Source organism: Polistes fuscatus, unplaced genomic scaffold, assembly GCF_010416935.1.
Source record: "Polistes fuscatus isolate 324 unplaced genomic scaffold, CU_Pfus_HIC Scaffold8, whole genome shotgun sequence".
Taxonomy (NCBI): Eukaryota; Metazoa; Arthropoda; class Insecta; order Hymenoptera; family Vespidae; genus Polistes; species Polistes fuscatus.
The window spans coordinates 4,256,229-4,275,786 of record NW_025113162.1 but is presented as its reverse complement, the minus strand read 5'-3'; the positions used below and the strand labels follow the sequence as shown (position 1 = coordinate 4,275,786).

The 19,558-nt window shown below is 30.1% G+C and overlaps 1 protein-coding gene across 1 annotated transcript; it reads left to right on the top strand.

The window, feature by feature from the left end:
* The first annotated feature begins 2,309 nt into the window (after positions 1-2,309).
* LOC122524643 lies at positions 2,310-13,403 on the top strand. The gene is made up of 5 exons (XM_043647009.1): positions 2,310-3,332; positions 6,457-6,907; positions 7,693-7,958; positions 8,046-8,583; positions 11,582-13,403. Exons 1-5 carry the CDS (start codon positions 3,204-3,206, stop codon positions 12,010-12,012), a joined length of 1,815 nt encoding a protein of 604 aa, XP_043502944.1. The 5' UTR covers positions 2,310-3,203; the 3' UTR covers positions 12,013-13,403.
* Positions 13,404-19,558: the final 6,155 nt, after the last annotated feature.

The following is a 19,558-nucleotide window of genomic DNA, read 5'->3' as shown; positions in this document are numbered from 1 at the left end:
TTACAGAAATCATCATAAATTAAACGCGCGGAATTCCTTTGAAAGAAGATGGAGGTTTGCATATTTCAAAGACTAGTAAGAAGATTAAACGATTCATTTACTGATCAAATAATACTTTTTGTAACCGAACGTATGCTTTCATCTATAGACCAATTTGATTAAATACAACTATTACAAAAATTCATATACTGTCAAATAAATATATGAATGAAAGGTAATTAAACATACCAAACGTGAATATCTCGGAAATGAACGTTAATAAAACTGTTTGAGGTTTACACACACGTAAGGGATTATATACTGTTTTCTTTCCATTCCGGAAATCCTTTAGAGAGATGATTTGATCCTTTGTACGAACAGTAATTCGGGAACAACAAAAAAATCAATTTAAATGAATCTCATTTCACATGCGTATTACAGAAATATCCTCGAAATATCGAAAAAACAGATTCTGTCACTTGAATATACATAGTAAATAAAATATAATATTAACATTAATAAACGTGTTATAATGTTTTATTGTAGAAATTATTTTCTCTTAAGCCTGTGCAATGTATACTTTCCGAATAAATTAAAAGCCTAAAAAATTATGGTTGTTTTAATGCTTGAATTCTAAATATAAAAATAATATTCTAATAAATATATAAATGTTTTGTTATTAAAACACTTTTATCTAGATAGTACTATTCATCGCTGTTACAATAATAAGTAGAAACAAATTTGTCTTTTATTAATTATATATATTTTTTACAGCATATTAATTTATCTATATTCTATTTGAAAATCAAAATTATTTTCACGAGTACTGGAAAAAAGTTATACAATTTCATAAAGTATCTCAATATTTTTCAGATCCAATGTTATAAATATATATTTACATATATATGAATATGAGAATATATATATGTATATGTATAGGTTTATGAATACAAACTGTTATTTCACTTTTTCTCGAGTTTTATGTCACACAGCATTGCTTGGTGATTGCGAAGTATCGTTATTGGACAACGAAGCTTGAAACTAGTGAATAAGAGGGAATGAGAGAGAGAGAGAGAGAGAGAGAGAATACGATATACGATACATCAGAGACTTGATTAGCACGAACACATATATATCCGAGTTTCTACGATTTATGGTTCGCGCGTTGTCCGGTGCAACCGGAAGTGGATGGCCACGGCCACTGGAGGCAATCGTGCGAAGCGTGCAAGCGGAGACTCGGAGTTTCCGCCGAAAATGAATTATTCCAACGGGTTATCAACGCAACGGTGAAGGTCGACCGTTGTGGAAGGATGAAAAAGGGGTCGAGACGATTAAAGGGGTTCTAGATTAAGACCCGGAAGACGCTTCTCTTTCTCTCGCCTCGCAGAACTTTTATGATGTCGGAATTTATTACTCAAGAATAGTAGAAAAAGATAAGAGTGAAGAAAACTTGGGCAGATGTTTTTCTAAAAAGTACATTTTTCTAATTTCTTTTTCTTTTTTCTTTTCTATCAGATTAACTCGCAGGTATATAAATTTCATGATAATATAGTTATATATGTGCGGTGAGATAGGCATATATGTATATGCGTGTGTAGAATTAATTTATTTATCTTTTAATATTATTTCCTTAATTTTTTCTCTACTATATTTGTAAATGTATATATATAAATCTTAAATAATATTAAATATTTTAATAATTAAATAAAGCGTGTATAATGTTCGAAGAAATCAAATGTTAATTAAAATATCATAAGAAATATCTTAGACTTACTGACGCGTCCGCTAGAATGCGCTACGTTAAATTTCCAAGAAAATATTCTTATTATCTATTGGTAATTTCGTATCTGATGTAGGTAAAATTTGTTAGACTTTTTAAATAAAAAGAATCTATTTTAATTAATAATAAATTGATTAACAAAAGCAAAATATAATGTCAAAAGTTTCTTCAAATAAGTGTTATACAACATTACATCGTTTCCTACCTTATCTACAAATGCTGCCTGATGTAATCTGTCGCTTTAAATAGTAATCGCAGTAAAATGTAATGCGCATCTTTTTCAAGTAGGAATGTATCATATATTTAAATCGCCTTGTTAAAAAATAACAAACATCTAAATAATCTTATTGTTTACTTTAATTGTCACATATATCATGATAATAACTAAGGAGCCAAATGTTTAAGAAAAAATAAAAAAGGAACTATAAAAAATATATATTTTAATAAAACATTAACATATCTAGAATCCAAGGAATGGCCTCCTAAAATATCTGTCTTTGCGTGAGAGTTCCTAACACACAAAATCGATCTATCGCAATATTCGAGAGGACCAATCACACGCTTGCTCATAGCCACGACGTCATCTATATGACTGGTTTAGTGCCACGTTGGCAGTCCGGCCGACGCCTTCGTTTTGCGTTCATCTTGTTTCCTCGATTCAGTCGTAAAAATTGAAAACATAAAAAGAGAAAAATGTGTGCTTAAAAATTATGATTTTCATAGAGAGAGAAACGAAATTAACTATATTGAAATAAAAATAATTGAAATTATATCGCGTAAATAAAGAAAAAAGAGCATTGAAATGATTAAAGAGAACAAAGTGTTTTGGGACTGTATGAGAAAATACAGAAGAGATTGAATCAGAAAAACGAAGGAGAGAAAGAGAGAGAAAATAACAGACAGCAGCATAGAAAGAAAAAGAAGGATAGAACTATTCGAAAGTACTCCCTACCTCTTTGTCTCTATCGCTTTCTCTCTCTCTTTCTCACAACGCGACGACGAGGGGCATATAAAGATATCTCTTTCCAACTCCCTCTACTTTAAATTCGCACACACTGTAAAATCCAATTCTGAACAAGCAAGGAGTATCCGTCCCCTCAACTACACTTTTACCGGAGCTCAGTAGTCTACTTTCGTACGTGATAGTGTTCGTTCGTATTATACACGAGCTTCGTGACGCAGCTTGAAAAACACGCCGGATCTTTCCTCCATCGAAGAATCAACCGGCCGGATATTATTTAGTCTTTCTTTCATGGAATAAATTTAACTAAAAGAATTTTTTCCTTTTTTTTTTTCCCTCTTTCGCATTAAAGCGCATATTGCGCGTATGCGTGTGTGTTTGTGTGTTCGCACGCGTGTCGTGCGTGAAAAATAATCTTCTGGAAAACAAGGAAAAAGGAAGACAGATATATTTCGATTATATTGAAAAAAAAAAAGTGCAGTTATGTCGTCACCCTCAGTCTCGGATATGAACTTTATGGATTTGTTTTTTTCTCCCGAAGATCCAAACTTCTTTAAAGAAGTTAAGGGTGAACCTTTCGTCGATCCAAATTACAACGACGACGCCATCACGGTAAGTTTTAGACGTACGCTCATATAGCCGGCTTTATCGATGATGACACGAATAACTTCGTCGTAAATAAAAATGTCTGAAGCTACGAAGCTACTACGGAAAGCATACTCGTATTTCCCTCGTTAAATTTTACCGATCGTTCCCATCAATTCCCTTCGAAGAAGAAACCAGTTTTCGTGACCCTAATTTTTTTTCCTATCTGATGGAATATATAGATAATCCGTTAACTTCTTATCTCAAGTGACAAGACAATCTAAAACATTGAACTGATTTATTTATCTATAAAACGAGATAAGTATTTGTTATATGACATTTCTTTTTATGCTCCAAAATCTTATTCTTACCTTTGATCGATTGGCATACTGGATAGAAAAGTTTGCTTGGTACCGGTATCGATGACATATAATTAAGTATAATAATTTAATTAAAAATTTCTACGGAACCGGAGATGCGAGCTCTTGGAAACAATTTTAAATATATTTATTCTTGTTATCTTCTATGGGAGAAATAAGATAAGATTCTTATAGTCAGGTTTTTAATTATTTCATCAGAGGAGATCATTTAACAGCTTATATTTTTTCACCGTAGCTCGTGCCACTTTTTATTTGAATATATTATTTTTCTTATTAACATGCTTATACGGACTTAATCGAAATCGTAAAATGAATTTTTGAAATTGTACATGTAAACATATGTTATCACGAAAAACTGTGACCTATCCAAAAATAAAAAAATCCTAGTATACCGAACGAAGAAAATCATTTCAAAGTTTATCGTAAGTCCAAACCTAGCGGGAAATTCCTCGTTATTTGTTCTTCCCCTGTCGAATCACGTTAACATATGGTGCATGTGCACCCACGTGCACGCTAACATTCTTCGCGGATCATTCACTTGCTCACGGGATTGAACGGAACCTAGTCATGATCCAAGTGATTATAGTTTAATATAGACATACCGACGATTTTAATACAGAATGAACAACAATTTCGTTTGTAAAATCTACTCTAAAATATATTCATCTACAATAGAATTTTATTTAATTTCTCTGATATTTTTATCTTTTTTTTTTGTTTTGCTTAAATCCATACTTAACAACAACGATCTCTCTTTTAAATGTATAATTCATTTTATTTAAATTTTATCGTTTTATACGTTGGATGGAACGAAAAAAAACATAATGAAAGATAATTAAGAAGATAGCAACATTTCAATGATATTTTCTAGAAGAAATATCGTCCGAATTATGTAACTGTTATGAATTTTACGCGGCCATATGGAATGGCCTCGTACACGTGCCGGTATCCAATACGTCGACATATTTAATTTATCTTCAAATCTTTAAAAAAAATCTTTATCTATTCTTTCATTAGATACGCATTGCTCTTAAAAATACAATGTTATTAATTGTGGAATAAATGAATACTTTCTCCTATTATCTTTTTTTTTACAAAAATATGCATTCTAATTTAATTCAATGTTTAGAAAGATGAACAACCTGTCTATGCTACGTTGCATCGTCTAATATCGCTTTCTAATTATATTTATTGTTTTATATAAGGAATAAAACAAAAGTCACTTTTTTCGGTTTGAAAATGACTTCAAACTCTGCGCTACGGCAAATGACCTTCGAATGTTGAATACCGTTAAGTTACGGGACTTTTTGTGCTGGTATAAATATTCTCTTATGACCTCACCGAAAGAATCCAATTAAGGATTAACGCACTTTAATCACTTCAGTTGAAGTTCATTCGATACACTACTTAGACTTAAAGATTAGATCCTAATGTACTTAAAATTAGTTCTAAATCGCGTATAAATCATTATTTATATTACTACGTTTATAATAAAGTTATCAAATAACTGATTAGAATTACTTTGCATAACTAGTTTTCTAATTACGATAGGATTCACAGTATTGATATTTTTTTTATAAGAATACACATACGCAAAACGAAATGCGTTTATCTCCATGAAAAAAGAAGTCTCGTCAAGATTTCAATTAAAATGAATTAATAATGACGTAAGTAAAAAATAGTAGAAAAAGATATAAGAAGAGAGAGAGAGAGATGTACAATTTACTCCAATCCGGGACGAGTTTCTTGCCAATGGCGAGAAACATGCTTCCTCGAATTGAAGTTATGCCAACCGGTGATAAAAATAAAACGACGTATTATGTGAAAACAAAAGACCTGTAACTTATTAATATGAACATATATATTATTAGAAAACAAAAAGTCGCTGCAAGAGAATTTATACTTTTTTCTTTTAAAGATGATAAGCTTATTATTAACCACAAGAACGTGACATCACGTCTAACCGAACTTCTTACAAAAAATAGAATAAATCTTCCTGCAAAAAAAATATTTGCATTTATTATTTTATCAATTTTTAGCGAAATACTTTTTGAATTGATGAAAGGATTATGAGATTACGAAATGATGAATTTTTAAAAGACTTTGAACTTGCAAGACAACTTACATCTCCCGTTTCGTTATTGACGCGTAGAAATGTTTGCTCTATATGTAACTAAAATTTCAAAGTAAAAGTATATAGTTTATGCTAGTTTCAAAATCGAAACCACACTCTATAATTTGGACTTATTTTTAGATTTTTTTTTCGTTTACGAACAACGTGTATTTTATTTAGAAAATGACTAAACAATGTGAGAAAAGAAGAAAAAAGAAAATAAAAACGTTCTAAAGGAAAAGAAAATTAATTCCTAATGTGAATAAAATTTAATTATAATAACGTATTACAAAGCGAGTTAAATTTTCAAAGTATTTTAAAGCTTTTAACAAAACATCGATCGTATGTACACGCATACGTTAAATGGCACGAGTAACATTCGAAAGATAATTCTACCGATGCTCGACGTAGCTTTAATGATGAATGGCCGACCATATATGCATATACTAAAGCGCTTGGCATCAAAGTAGGTCGTACAATTTTTTCGCGAATAAATCCCCCGTTCGTTCTTTCACCGGGAAGAATGTAAATGTAAAATTGAACGTTTAATATCAACCATGATGAATATTTTTTAAAATGATTCTCACGCTAGAAGTATATTTATTGCAATTATATTTATCATATGTATTTGTTTAATATGTCAACGCTTATTTTTTAGGCGGAAGAATGGCCAACGAATCCAGACGAGTTTTTGGAATCGATTTTCAAATTAGAAGACAGTCAGTTCAACCTAATCGAAAACAATTTAGATGTAACTCCATCTTCCTCGTCGGACAGTGGACTTTCCAGTGCTTTGAGCCTTTCTTGCGAGCAACAATTAAGTCCTGTTTTACCGATCGAAGAAGACCAAATTGAAATCTCCAATTCAGACTCGTGCAGTCCCCAAAATTTTATGGATTTCGATTCACTAGGAAGTCCAAATCAGTCAATGGGTAGTATCGACAGTCCTATAAGATCAGTTGTTAGCTCGAATATCGGTTCACCAGTCACGGATGTCAACGAAGAAGTAGATTTCGAACCAACCCTTGTTGCTGTTGTAAATCCTAATAATACTGCTCCTGATTCTACTACTGTCATAACGACGGATCAACAACCAACAGTTAATATAGGTAAAGATATTCGTTATTTGTTACACGATCATATGTTTTGATTAGACTTCAATTGCTATACTATTGAAAGAAATAAAAAAAGAGAGAAAGAGAGTAATAAATTATATTAGGCAATCTTTAAGAAAATTGTAAAATTTATATTTTTGATTAAAGTTAAGAATCGTTGAAATATCTTATCGCTCTAAAATAGTTGAAATCTAGTACATCAAAATAGGAACATTCTTTTATTCATTTTTTTTCATTCCTACGTAAAACTGTTTTACTACTTCCAGAGAAAAATAATTCAATCTTCGAAAGTATACGAAAATCTATATAATATTGTTCGAACGTTACGTCTTTTTTATTATTTGGTCTTATTAGATGAACTGTTAACTTTACAAGTTTTTATAATGAATCATGGACTCTGTTAACAAACAAACTTCTTTTGGCTATAAAATCAATTGTAAAATGATTTATTCGCTATATATATACCATTATGAATATCATTATAATTATTCGTGACGCAAATCGGGGAAGTTATATTCCGTCTTTATTTTATTGAATTTTTTTTTCAGCTCGTCTCAGATTTTTTATACGTTAATAGACAGTATGATGAAAAAAAACTCACACATTGACACATAGAAATTAATTATGTTGAATATTGTTCTCTTGTTTTTTTATTTTACCGAAAGAAAAATATTTTTAAAGGTGTTACAACAAAAAAATTGATGAAGAAATAAGAATACAATCGTTAAATTGCAAGAGATAAGAAATAAAAAGAAGAGATAAAAATTGATATTTTTCAGAAACGCTAATTAAACAGCAGGAACGTGTGGCGTCTCAAGAGAAAACCGTTAAAGTTCGCAATCTCACGTGTGTCGGAAAAAGAAACATAAGGCAACTAATTCGCGTGACACCAATGGGTTCGGGTAACCCTAGGTCAATTTTATTACCCGTTAGCTTAAAGGACATGAAGGAAGTACGAACAATAAAAATTATAAACGCATCACAAGCAAGAAATCTGAAAGGTTTTAAGATTAATCAAGCGAATATCATTAATAAACCTGTTCAGGTATTAAAAAATTAATTTGTCATTTATATTGAATCTGATTAGTTATATGTTTTCACTTTTTAAAACACTTGAAAATCAATTCTTCAGATGACTATCAAGCAAGAAGATTCCAGCAGCGAAAAGGGCTGTAATTCAAGTGACGAAATTTCTGAAACAGACTCACCTTATCCAAGATTAAAGTTAAATTCCGAAGAAAAACGTCTTTTACAAAAGGAAGGAATAACGTTACCGACTCATTATCCACTCACGAAACACGAGGAACGCGAATTAAAGAGGATCAGGCGTAAAATTCGCAACAAGATATCTGCTCAGGATTCACGCAAAAGAAAAAAGGAATACGTGGATGGATTGGAGGATCGTGTGAAACAGTGCACGGAAGAAAATATGACCTTGCTCAAACGTATCAAGGCACTACAGTCTCAAAATCAGAGTCTAGCAGGTCAACTTAAAAGACTCCATACATTAATACAGAAAAGCAACAAGAGTGCTCAACCAGCGACTTGTTTGATGGTTTTACTACTTTCGCTGGCTCTCGTAGCTGTGCCGAATCTTCGACCACACTCCAATTCCAATAATGACATAGCTAAGGAGCAAGAACAACCTGAAAAAATGCCACCTCTTGCAGGTGAGTCATTATATTTTTTTATGCTTTTACTAATTCCAGCAATTTCCTATAATATACATGATTCTTATCATCCGAACTTTCTTTCTTGTACTTCGTTCTTAAGCATGAATCATATTCTTTTTTACTTATTGTTAGTGGATCAATAAATTTTTAAACAAATAATTTTTCTATATATAATACTTTTCGCGATACTACTTTAATATTTCAACTTCAAATTATTGCATAAATTACATAGGATAAATCTCTTTGAAATTGACCAGATATAAAGAAAAATATATAAACAATATTATTCAAATTACAGTTATATGCTAACTCATCTATTATAATCTTACTTCGTTGAATAATTGGTTTTACAAATAAATACCTATATTACAGTAAATGTGTAACTTCGCTTTAAATTGTTGATAAATTTATTGCCATACATTAAATTCTCGTTCTATTGTCGATGTAGCCATACGTGGGTAGTTATTCTTGTTCTTAAATGCGGTCATGCTCCGGAGAAGTTCGAGCACGTTCTACACTGATTCTTTCGTCCAATCCTTGAACAACGATCTTAAGGTATATCAAACCTTTGCAAACCGTTATTTTACTGTTACACACGTACAAACTCATACACGTAAACGCACAGGTTACCAACTATTTAACAATGTCGTAACGGGTACTACTTGGTACGTTGAACTCCCATAAAATTGTGAAAGGTACTATTGCCCTAATGTTTTTTGTTTTTATTCACGTTCGAACTATCGTTGAACTCAATTATTTGTTTCGGCTATTGTCTTATCTATTCTTAGAAATGATTATAATAATCACTTTGTATTTTAGTATCGGATCAATACAATTAATCGATTAATATGTATTTCAATTTCATTCAAAATTATGTTTACAAATATAGCAACTATAGAAATTTCGTTTTAGATTAAAATCTGATCATTTTAATACTCAATTAACCACACAATTTACGATTAATATGAAATATAAATATTTTGAATAGAACTCATTGTCTTATACATTAATTTTTGTCTTATCAATGAGTATTTTTTTAATGCAATAGATGAAAAATTACTAACGCGAGCATAACTCTATAGATTATATTTGAAAAAAAATATTGTCAAAATGAAGTTACAATATATTCAAGTACATAATATGAATATCGATATATACTCCATATCTTGAAGAATGATTAGGTAACCTCTGATGATCCAACGAAACGTAAATGTGTACTTTGACTCTATACTGTATGTGTATATATCTATGTATATATGTATGCATCATACTGCATGTTTTCTGATGACTGTTTAAACACTATAATAGTTCACATGCCTATCTTTGAAAATAAATGTAACTAAAGTTAATATTCAGCGTTATTTTATTTGACACAAAATTCATTAAATATATGAATTATTAACGATAAATTAAAATTCAACTTTCCGGCTATTAACTATACCTTATCAACATTGTAATTGTAATATTAATAATATTTTTTACCATTTTAGTACAATTAAATTTATTTTAATCTATAATCTTAAATTTTAACTATCTATTCATTTCATTCTTATTTGTCATTTAAAAAGAATTTACTAGTCATTTTCATAAGAATCGATTCTTATAATTTCCTTCATAACATCATACGTAAATAACCATTTCTCGATAAATCGACGTTGCTTACGACATATTTTTGTTTGCAAGACGATAGCGTAAAACTTGCTAACTCAGAAATTTAAATGCGTATAAAAATTTATAGGGCAACTGTATAAAGGATAATTTTTATATTAGTATCTTGAATACCGTTCTTTTCTTCTTTTACACACTTTTCTTCATATCTAGAAACTTTCAAACGAAAATACATTTCTTTTTAAATAATAATAATATACTATCGCTATATACGTAAGATTAGATAAAATTAATTAAACTACCTTCTCATTGCTACTGTCGAAACGTTGTCACAAGTGTAATAAATAGAATCAAACGATATCGGTCTACGCGTTACTTCGTTTATTTATACAACACGTTTTGAGATATCATTTTGAAAAATATACGTAATAAATTTTACCGTTGGATTATCAGGAGTTCATGGTAATTCTCGATAATCAAGGAATAATAATATTTCAAAATTGATATAAAATAAAGTGAATGAGGAGAAAGAGGTCGATGAGAGAAAAATAGCGTAAAGGTTAAAGAAAAGAGCAAATAATAAAAAAAGAAAAAGGAAAAGTATAGATGGAGAAAGATACATTGAATTTAAGAAGAGAGCGGTGAAACCGGAGCACACTACGAGATATCCGACGAGTTGATCTACAACTTTCTAAATGACGACAAGAAAGCACCGTTCGATCGTTGAATCGAAACTCTTTTCGGCGAGAGATCTCGAATATCGATAATTCAGAAATGATACGATTTAAATCGTAGTAGTATAATAAATCAGCCTTGATTAATATTAATCTAATAAAATATTAAAAAGTAATGAAATATTAAATAATATTTGATTAAACGGTCGATTGAATTTTTTGATCACTCGTATTTCCTGTAAATATATTTCGGTCATGCGTCATCGCTATAATGTTAATGAACACTTCTTGGAATTTCAAAGCAAGAACTTTTTTGGAACTACACACCACATACGTTATTGACTTTACAATCATTCTTCAATCGGATGGTTATGAAATGCATTGTAAGGTGTTTATTCGTTTACTTATAAAAAAATCACTAACGTTATCAATTGTAAAGATGTTTGTTTATGATAACGAACAAAAAAGAAGAAAAAAATGCATTTTTACTTATTATTTCGATTGTTCTTAAAAATTCCAATATTTTCTCTCTTATTCCCCGGTTCCCTTGACTTACTTCTGTGACCTAAGCAAGCATTATAGGGCTTCGCTGTTACGTAAACCTTCTCCTACTTTACTTGTTCCTAGAAAGCATAAAATACAAATCGATTGACAAAAGTAATCTCGAAAAATGTGCAATAAAAATTTCTTTCTAATAGAATATTCATTTTTAGGTCGTTCGAGGGCACTCCTTTATACGAAACAAATAAAGGATGAAGAGCTGCAACAATATAACGAGGAATTGTTGCAGGAGGTCGAAGGTCTTTTGGATCACGATTACAGTCCCGTGGTCCACATGCCACCTTACAAACGTCCTCGCATTGAGAACGAAGCGAACAATCAGAAGTTCGCAGCTTCATCGGATCAAATTGGTGGGATATTAGGTGGTCTGTTGGGTAACCACGAAATGCCGTTTATGAAACCGAGTAATCGAAAATATATCGAACCACCGTTAGATGACGTTTGGCCACCACCGAATCCAGGTGGGAAAACGGAACCAAAAGTGGTCGACAAGCTTGAAGCTTTGACCAATGAACTCAAAATTAATATTTCGGATTTGGAAGGCACCAGAACCGTCCTCGTGAAAGTGCCTCATGAACAATGAGATTACCATCTTTCTTTCTTTTCCTTCATTTCTAAAAACAACAACAACAACTACTACTACTACTAAAGAATTACCGTTGTGAAATCAAACGATCATAAAAGAACGCGTTTCTCACCAGTTTCGCCGTGACTTTCGAGTTTCTCATCGTGACGATTTCTAAACGTGAATTTATTGGCACGAAACATACATCGATATCTTTAACAGTAAAATTTAACGTTTAGTAACAAATTGAGATAATAGCCAATCGATAAATTAATTCCTCTAAATAAAATTTTTTGTTTACTTTTAAGTAAATGTTTATAATACAAAAAAGATCGATAGTAGAATAATATTATAGCATCATCCGATCTATGATAGTTTTAATATTCATTTAGAAAATGAATAAGAGTATGTTAACCATCGGGGTAGGACTGTTAAAACAATATTGTGATTTTTTTGAGAAAGATAATATCACATTATCAATTCTTACCATGTCAATGGAGACTTTGGTATTGCCCATTTGTTGATAAAACTTAAATTTCATCGTCAATGATAAAATAAGTCTTATTAGACAATTATATTTAGAATAAATATCATTAGGAAGAGTTGTGAATTCTTATTCTCAAGAATAAAAGATTCTATCGTTACATTATAAGTCGACGATTCGAGCAGCAAATTTTTGTTTAGTTAAAGAGTCGAACGGAATGATAATCAATGCTTAATAATAGCCCTACTCGTTTTATTACATTTATCACATTGATAATTGGCAATCAATCATACAAATTGCAAACACAAATGAATTGAACACCAATAAATATCTTTCATGTTTGCATATACTTAAGAATGACCATATAGATTATGTTATAAGTAAAGTACTCTTTTATATCTATAATACATTACATAATAAGCATTCATCAAAAAGAATCAATTAGCCTTTTCCGTCGAATCATCGAATATTTAAAGTTCGTCTTAAAACGAACTATATCTGCTAATAATAACCTCTTTAGATAATGTATAGAGAGCTTTTATTCGTCGAATATTGTATGGATGGTTTAAAGTTAATCGGATTATTGCAACGATTAATATTGTTATAGACCTTATTACAATTTTTGTAAATATTTGCAATTGTAGAATATAAGAATGACAAAGATATACACATATATATATACATATATATTATTATTATTATTATTATTAATATATTAACATTACTATATTATTATATTATACAGCTTTAAAAATTACTTTTTACAAAAATACAATGTGTAATTTAATGTACGTTATTATGCAAAGAAAACTATTTACAACGGTGCATGGTAGAAAACATAGTGTGCAATCGCACACAAACAACGTATCGGCGCATAATCTTATAATATATGTTTTATTTGTTATAAGAATATTTGAAACAACAAGAAAGAAAGGTAGGAAGTAAAAATTGTTTTTCAAAGCTAAAAAATTGTAGAATGAAAAATGATTCACTCGTTAGTTAGGTTTTCAATATATATACAAAGAAGAGTTCAATATACAAAAGTTAATAGCTAAGCATGTATTTTGCACCAAGTGCTAAGACTGTATCGTGTAAATCGCATGCCGATAATCTTTACTTCAAGATAGAAAAGAAAAAAAAAATATTAATTCAAAGTATTCCTCGCCTTATTACTATTTTGCGTTAAGAATATGATTTTAATTTTTCTTACTTTGTATACGGCTCGCAAAGCTCGCGTACATATATGATAGATCATTACACACATGCATACTTAAATATAAGTACGAAATTGTAAATAAATATATCGATAAAAGTATATTTTACCATCGTGTAATAGTTCGTACTTACATTTCTTTTCTTCTTCATCGTGGGATTCGGTGGAAGATAGAAGAAGGAAAAGCAAGAAATATGTATCAACGTCTCGTCCTTACGCAAAAGAAAGAAAAACACTTATTAAGAATTCGTTTATTCTACACATCGTTTTAAGGATAATTTCAATTTAATTTAGATAAGTTTCACACGTACATTCCTAATTAATAATGTTTATCCGAAAATAGAGTAAACGTTCTATTTTTGCACGTAAGGTCAAAGGGATGAAGGTACTACGCTATTAAAAATTGAATAAATATGCGTTTAGTGATATTTTAAGTAAAAAGCAAAACAACAAGAAAAAATAAGAAACAAAAAAACAATAAAAACTTAAACGTGAATATCTTACGAATGTTATTCCCATTTCTCGAACACCCTGCCTATACTGGACCTTATCGAGAAAGAATTTTATGATGTTCTTAACATTCACGTTTCTATGTAAACCTGTAACAGTATAATGTATATTATACTGTTAACTTTAACAATATATTACGAGACTGAATATTGAAACGAAAGGAACATCTTCAATTGCATTAATTTAAATACGGAAAATTAGAAATATTATATGCAAGAACAAATCTGACCGGTAATTCTGGCAATTCTTTTTACAGTTCGTTAAACAATAACTAAAATTGATATTTTTTATCCGTGTAAAGAAAAAAACTATAGCTACTCAGATATTTGATTCCACCGTTTACCAACAATGTTACACTATTTGAAATATTATTATAGAATATTTCGAGATAGTATCACTCGTATATACACGCTTTGAAATTCACTGATTATAACTTATTTTAATCGTACCAACCGAAAATACTAATTAAAATTATAAGTAATCTCGGAAAGAAGAAACGATGTTGACGCGTCGAAAACTTGTGATAAACTAACAATGAGAGCCTATTTGATCATTATTGTTTACGTACGAAGTCTTACAATGTTATCATTAAAACTTGTGTTTATAACTATATATACGTTTAAATCAAATTTAATGTTATTTCAAATTTATCACTTGAAATGGCACGAATCAAAGATCAAAATTTACGAAAAATAAAATGGTGGTTTCAATATACGTGGGTGGGTTTGAAAAATTTCTAGCCTAACATAGAAACAATTTTTTTCAATTAAACTCACTTTTATTTTTCGACATAGAAATTCAAAACTTTAAAAAGAAAGTATAAACTCAAAAATTCTTCATATTTTAAATTTGTATGTAGGAGAAATATACATCGAAAAAATTGCATTCTCTAAATGATCGCTTGCTAATGTATAAACTTTCATTAGAATTACCTCGATACCTCTGAATTGCTAATTATTATTGATTTAAATTAATTGGAGAATTGTCCGTTTTCAAAAATAAAAATCCATTAAGTTATCAATGTTTGAAGCGATCAGATATTAAAATAAAATGTTTTTTCTTCTTCTCGTAAAACTCTACGTGTTAATTAAATAAAAATCACTTTTTACTGAATTCAAAACTCAATTCTTTAAAACAACACCTTATCCGTCTCTATCTTAAAATGCTTCAAATATCACTATATCCAACTTAACGGTGCAAAACTTAAACTTCAAAAATTTAAGAACTACTGTGCAGCGTATAAAACAGCAAAAAAAAGTGGCATAGAACTTCAAGAATTGAAAAAAATGAATATATGCATTTAATTGCTAGCTATTTGTTAATTCGAAATCCATAATTGCTAACTTTTTTAATTAATTATTTAATTAGTTTTTGATAATTGAAAATGTGAAAATTTTTTTTTTATTTCTTAGTAAAGCAACGTAGTTGGCCACAGCAGAAAAAAATGAATAAGTGCGCTAAATTGCTAACAAAATGTTTATTTAAAATCCATAACTTTTAACTTTATTAATTAATTATTTAATTAGTTATTAATAATTACAAATGTGGAAACGTCATGAGTGGGAGACTTTTTTCAAAGTGCGCTTGCGCCTTAAATTTGTTGTTGCGCATGCGTATAACATTTTTTTAACAACTTTTTAATGCTAGACACAAGTACATAGAAGCTCACAAATCCACTTTTCGCGTAACCACATTCATCTTAGTTACTAACCTGACCATCAATGGGCGATAGTAGATACTTAATGCGATGACGGTACAATGCTATAAAAGAATGCAATATTCTTTGATAGTATATGATAGTATATGATAATATACTTTGATAGTATATAATAGTATATGATATATACTTTGATAGTATATATAGTACAGTTATATTGTAATATAGAATTTTATATAATTATATTTAATTTTTAATATATAAACATGTGTGTGCCTTCAGAAATGCATTTATACATATATATTTTAAAATGAAGCAATTTAAGACACTCAAATAAAAAAGAATCCAGAAGGTTTGATGATAAATCCAACGATGATCACCTGTAACAGGAAGAAAACTATATTAATCATACAATCAAGTGATACAATAGCCTGACATATAAATCGTCCAATTCGCAGATGCACTTTTCAATTGAATCCTTTATTTACTTTATATCAAATCTCTAATTACCGTTGCAATAAAATTAAATTTAAACGCGTGATTTTACATTTATACAAAATAAATAAAAATAAAAGAAATAGGAAAAATTAGAATACTAAGTTACTAAAAAAAATAATATCTAATAATTATTATGAAAGACTTTTAAATTGCATTATAAAGAAAAGAAAAATTAGAAATTTAATAAAATACGAACATTATGAAAAATTTAAAAGACGAAACAAGAAAAGAGAAATTACTATAATATTTACCGAACGTTATTTAAGCTTTAAAATTTAATAATACAAAAATTGTAATATTTCTGACTCTAACTAAGCACATATGCATCTTTTGGACGATATGGCACACAGATTTGATGTGCCAAGGAGATGGAATGGTCCATCATTTCCAATTACAATTACAAATTAATGACGAGCAAATAAATAATACAATAGAATATAAAATATGACTAAAGAGCTATTTTCGAAAATTTCTAACTTGCTGTTGAACCTTTGAAAATAACTCAATAGTCTATGTAGTTGCCCTCTTCGGCCACAATTAAGTGGGGGCCTCTTCGGCATTAGCCTCTTCTTTCTTCATCCCTGAAAACTGCATTGGACATTTTCAACGTGCAAGAAAGATAAGATATCTCATATCATTTTTTGCAAATTAACTTTTATTTCGTTATGATTCTAATATGGAATTATGAAAAAATTAATTTATATTTAATGTTAATTATATTCAAGCTCGTATAACTATGGATGAACTTAGAGTTCATTGCATAATATTACACGAGCACAATTAATCAAACGTCCAAGCAGATAATTTCCCTCGATGACCTAATAACACGTCGCACTTTTCATGTCAAGCAATAAAATGAAATTGAAATAAATAATGCAATAAATGTAAGGCATTTCCTTGCAATATTTTTATTTCATTCATTCCTTACATTGAATTATATATCAAATATTTCTAATTATAAGAGAAAATCGCGATTGTGCGAAGTGCTAATTTCGTAATACTTAAAATTAAGTATCAAATTCATCAAAGTATTTGCGAATTTGTTCGAATCTATCTCGTTCGAGATAGAATCGAAATAGAAATAAATCTTTCAAATCGTTGCAAATTCCTTTGAATCTCATGATACATAATAAAGATTACAGAAGAGTTACAAAATAAATTTACAAATATGATGAATGAAAAATGAATGAAAAAAAAAAAATTTTGTAACAATTCTGTATAAACCAGGAGGCGAAATTTCCACTCCGGAGTGGAAGCAAACCTCGTGCCTTTCCTGGATCCTACCTACTTAAAATTAAAGTTTTTACATTCACTCAGAGAAGTATGCTACCTGCCTGCCAATTACCCATATTTAAAAAGAGCAAATACACATACGTACCCACCCACTCACTCCACGATTCTCTCGCATACCACCAGGGTGCAAAAGCCTAAACTAGAGAGCATGCCCCGGGGCACCTCCGACACCCTAGTTCAAACGCGTGTTTTCTAAACTTATGGGAGTACGTACCAATGCTGTAATCGACTGCCAAGGCTAATGATTATTGCATAAATGACTAATGCAAAAATACTAGTACATACTAGTATATATGCATACTAATATAATACAAGTATTGTTAAATTTCCACAAACAAATGTGGGAACTCTACTATTCAAAACGATTCGAAAAAAAAATGAGAAAAATTTAATATAAATAGAAAAATACAACCATGTGTATTTTTTATATCACACCTAACTCTAGGTGTGCTATACTAAGTAGTATTCTAAGTGATAAATAATGCATTAATTAAAAATTATCGCGAAACGATGTACAAAACACTCTACCTAATACGCACACACAGGTGTAAAGTACATCGTGCAATCACTAGCACAATGACAGCCGCCAATAGGGGAAAAACTTAAAACTAAACCTATACTAACCGTTTCTTACCTATACGAGTAGCACCTGGGCACACGTATAGATGAGAACGCAGAAAGAATAGGGGGGAGAAACGGGAGATTAGTACATTAGAAGCTGAAAATCCTGATCTAAAAAATATGATTAAAAACACATATATGCATAACATATAAATACATTTTTATAAAAATTCATCTAAGCGGCTAAGGACTCTACAATTTATTTAATAAATAATTACTTTTAACATCTTTTAATATCATTTAATATATTTCAAAACCTCGGACGACTCCTTTCATTAAGTTGGCTGTTCTAATAAAAGAACTAGGCTTTGAGCCACCACTTAACTGCTAGAATCTATCCGTCGCGAATGAGTTTGTCTTCTTGCTCATTTATTTATAATATCGAAGTATCGATATATTAAAATTAATCGCGATTAGATAAACTAAGTACGGAGCAATGCATGTAAGACATTTATTACATGCTTTTCTGGACGAAAACGAGTAAATAAATGCTCGATTTCATCAGTACTAACCACGAACAAAACACGTAATTAAAAAGAAAGTGCATTAAGCAATTGCATTATTAATTAAATGAATTTAACCGGTGAGACAAGAAAACCTATCCTGAATTAATATAAAATATACAATTCAATATACAATACAATATACAATTTTCATGAGTAACTCCTAGAAAGGAATTACTCATGTGCTCGTCACTAATTTATTGGAATAATTACAACCAGTAACTCGTGCCGATCAGGACCTTTCATCCTCGACATGATTGAGCACCGGAGGGACTTTAAATTTTTTGACTCACTGTGTAAGAAGTTCTACGATGGCTCCAAAACACTCCTACTTTGCAGCAAGTGTTGTAGTCTGACGATCGAAGAGTTCCTCGATTTGGTATTGAAGGAGATCCACCGAAGATCCACCGAAGATCCACCGAAGATCCACCGAAGATCCATCGAAGATCCATCGATGATCCATCGAAGATTTCATCCCACATCTTTGATAAGGTAGAAAGTCCGTCGTCATATCTGTAAAATAAAATAGAACATAACGATAAGTTATCTGCAATATAATCCAAGATCATATAAAATAAAATCGAATAAAATGTAAATAAAAATAGATACTTACAATGCATTCCAATGGGATGAAATTCAATTGCACCATGGCGATGCACCTCGCGTGAATCTAAAAACTCGGTATAAACAAAAATAAGAAACTATAGATGAGTTTCTTATCGCGAAACCAAAATTTTATTATACGGCGAACAACACTGATTCTAATTCGCGTTTGATTTTAATTT

Excerpts from the sequence above, each read along its gene's own strand:
- LOC122524643 (XM_043647009.1), top strand. The coding sequence starts at position 3,204 with ATGTCGTCACCCTCAGTCTCGGATATGAACTTTATGGATTTGTTTTTT. Across the intron at positions 3,333-6,456 it reads ACAACGACGACGCCATCACG|GCGGAAGAATGGCCAACGAA; the intron begins GTAAGTTTTAGA and ends CTTATTTTTTAG. Across the intron at positions 8,584-11,581 it reads AAAAATGCCACCTCTTGCAG|GTCGTTCGAGGGCACTCCTT; the intron begins GTGAGTCATTAT and ends ATTCATTTTTAG.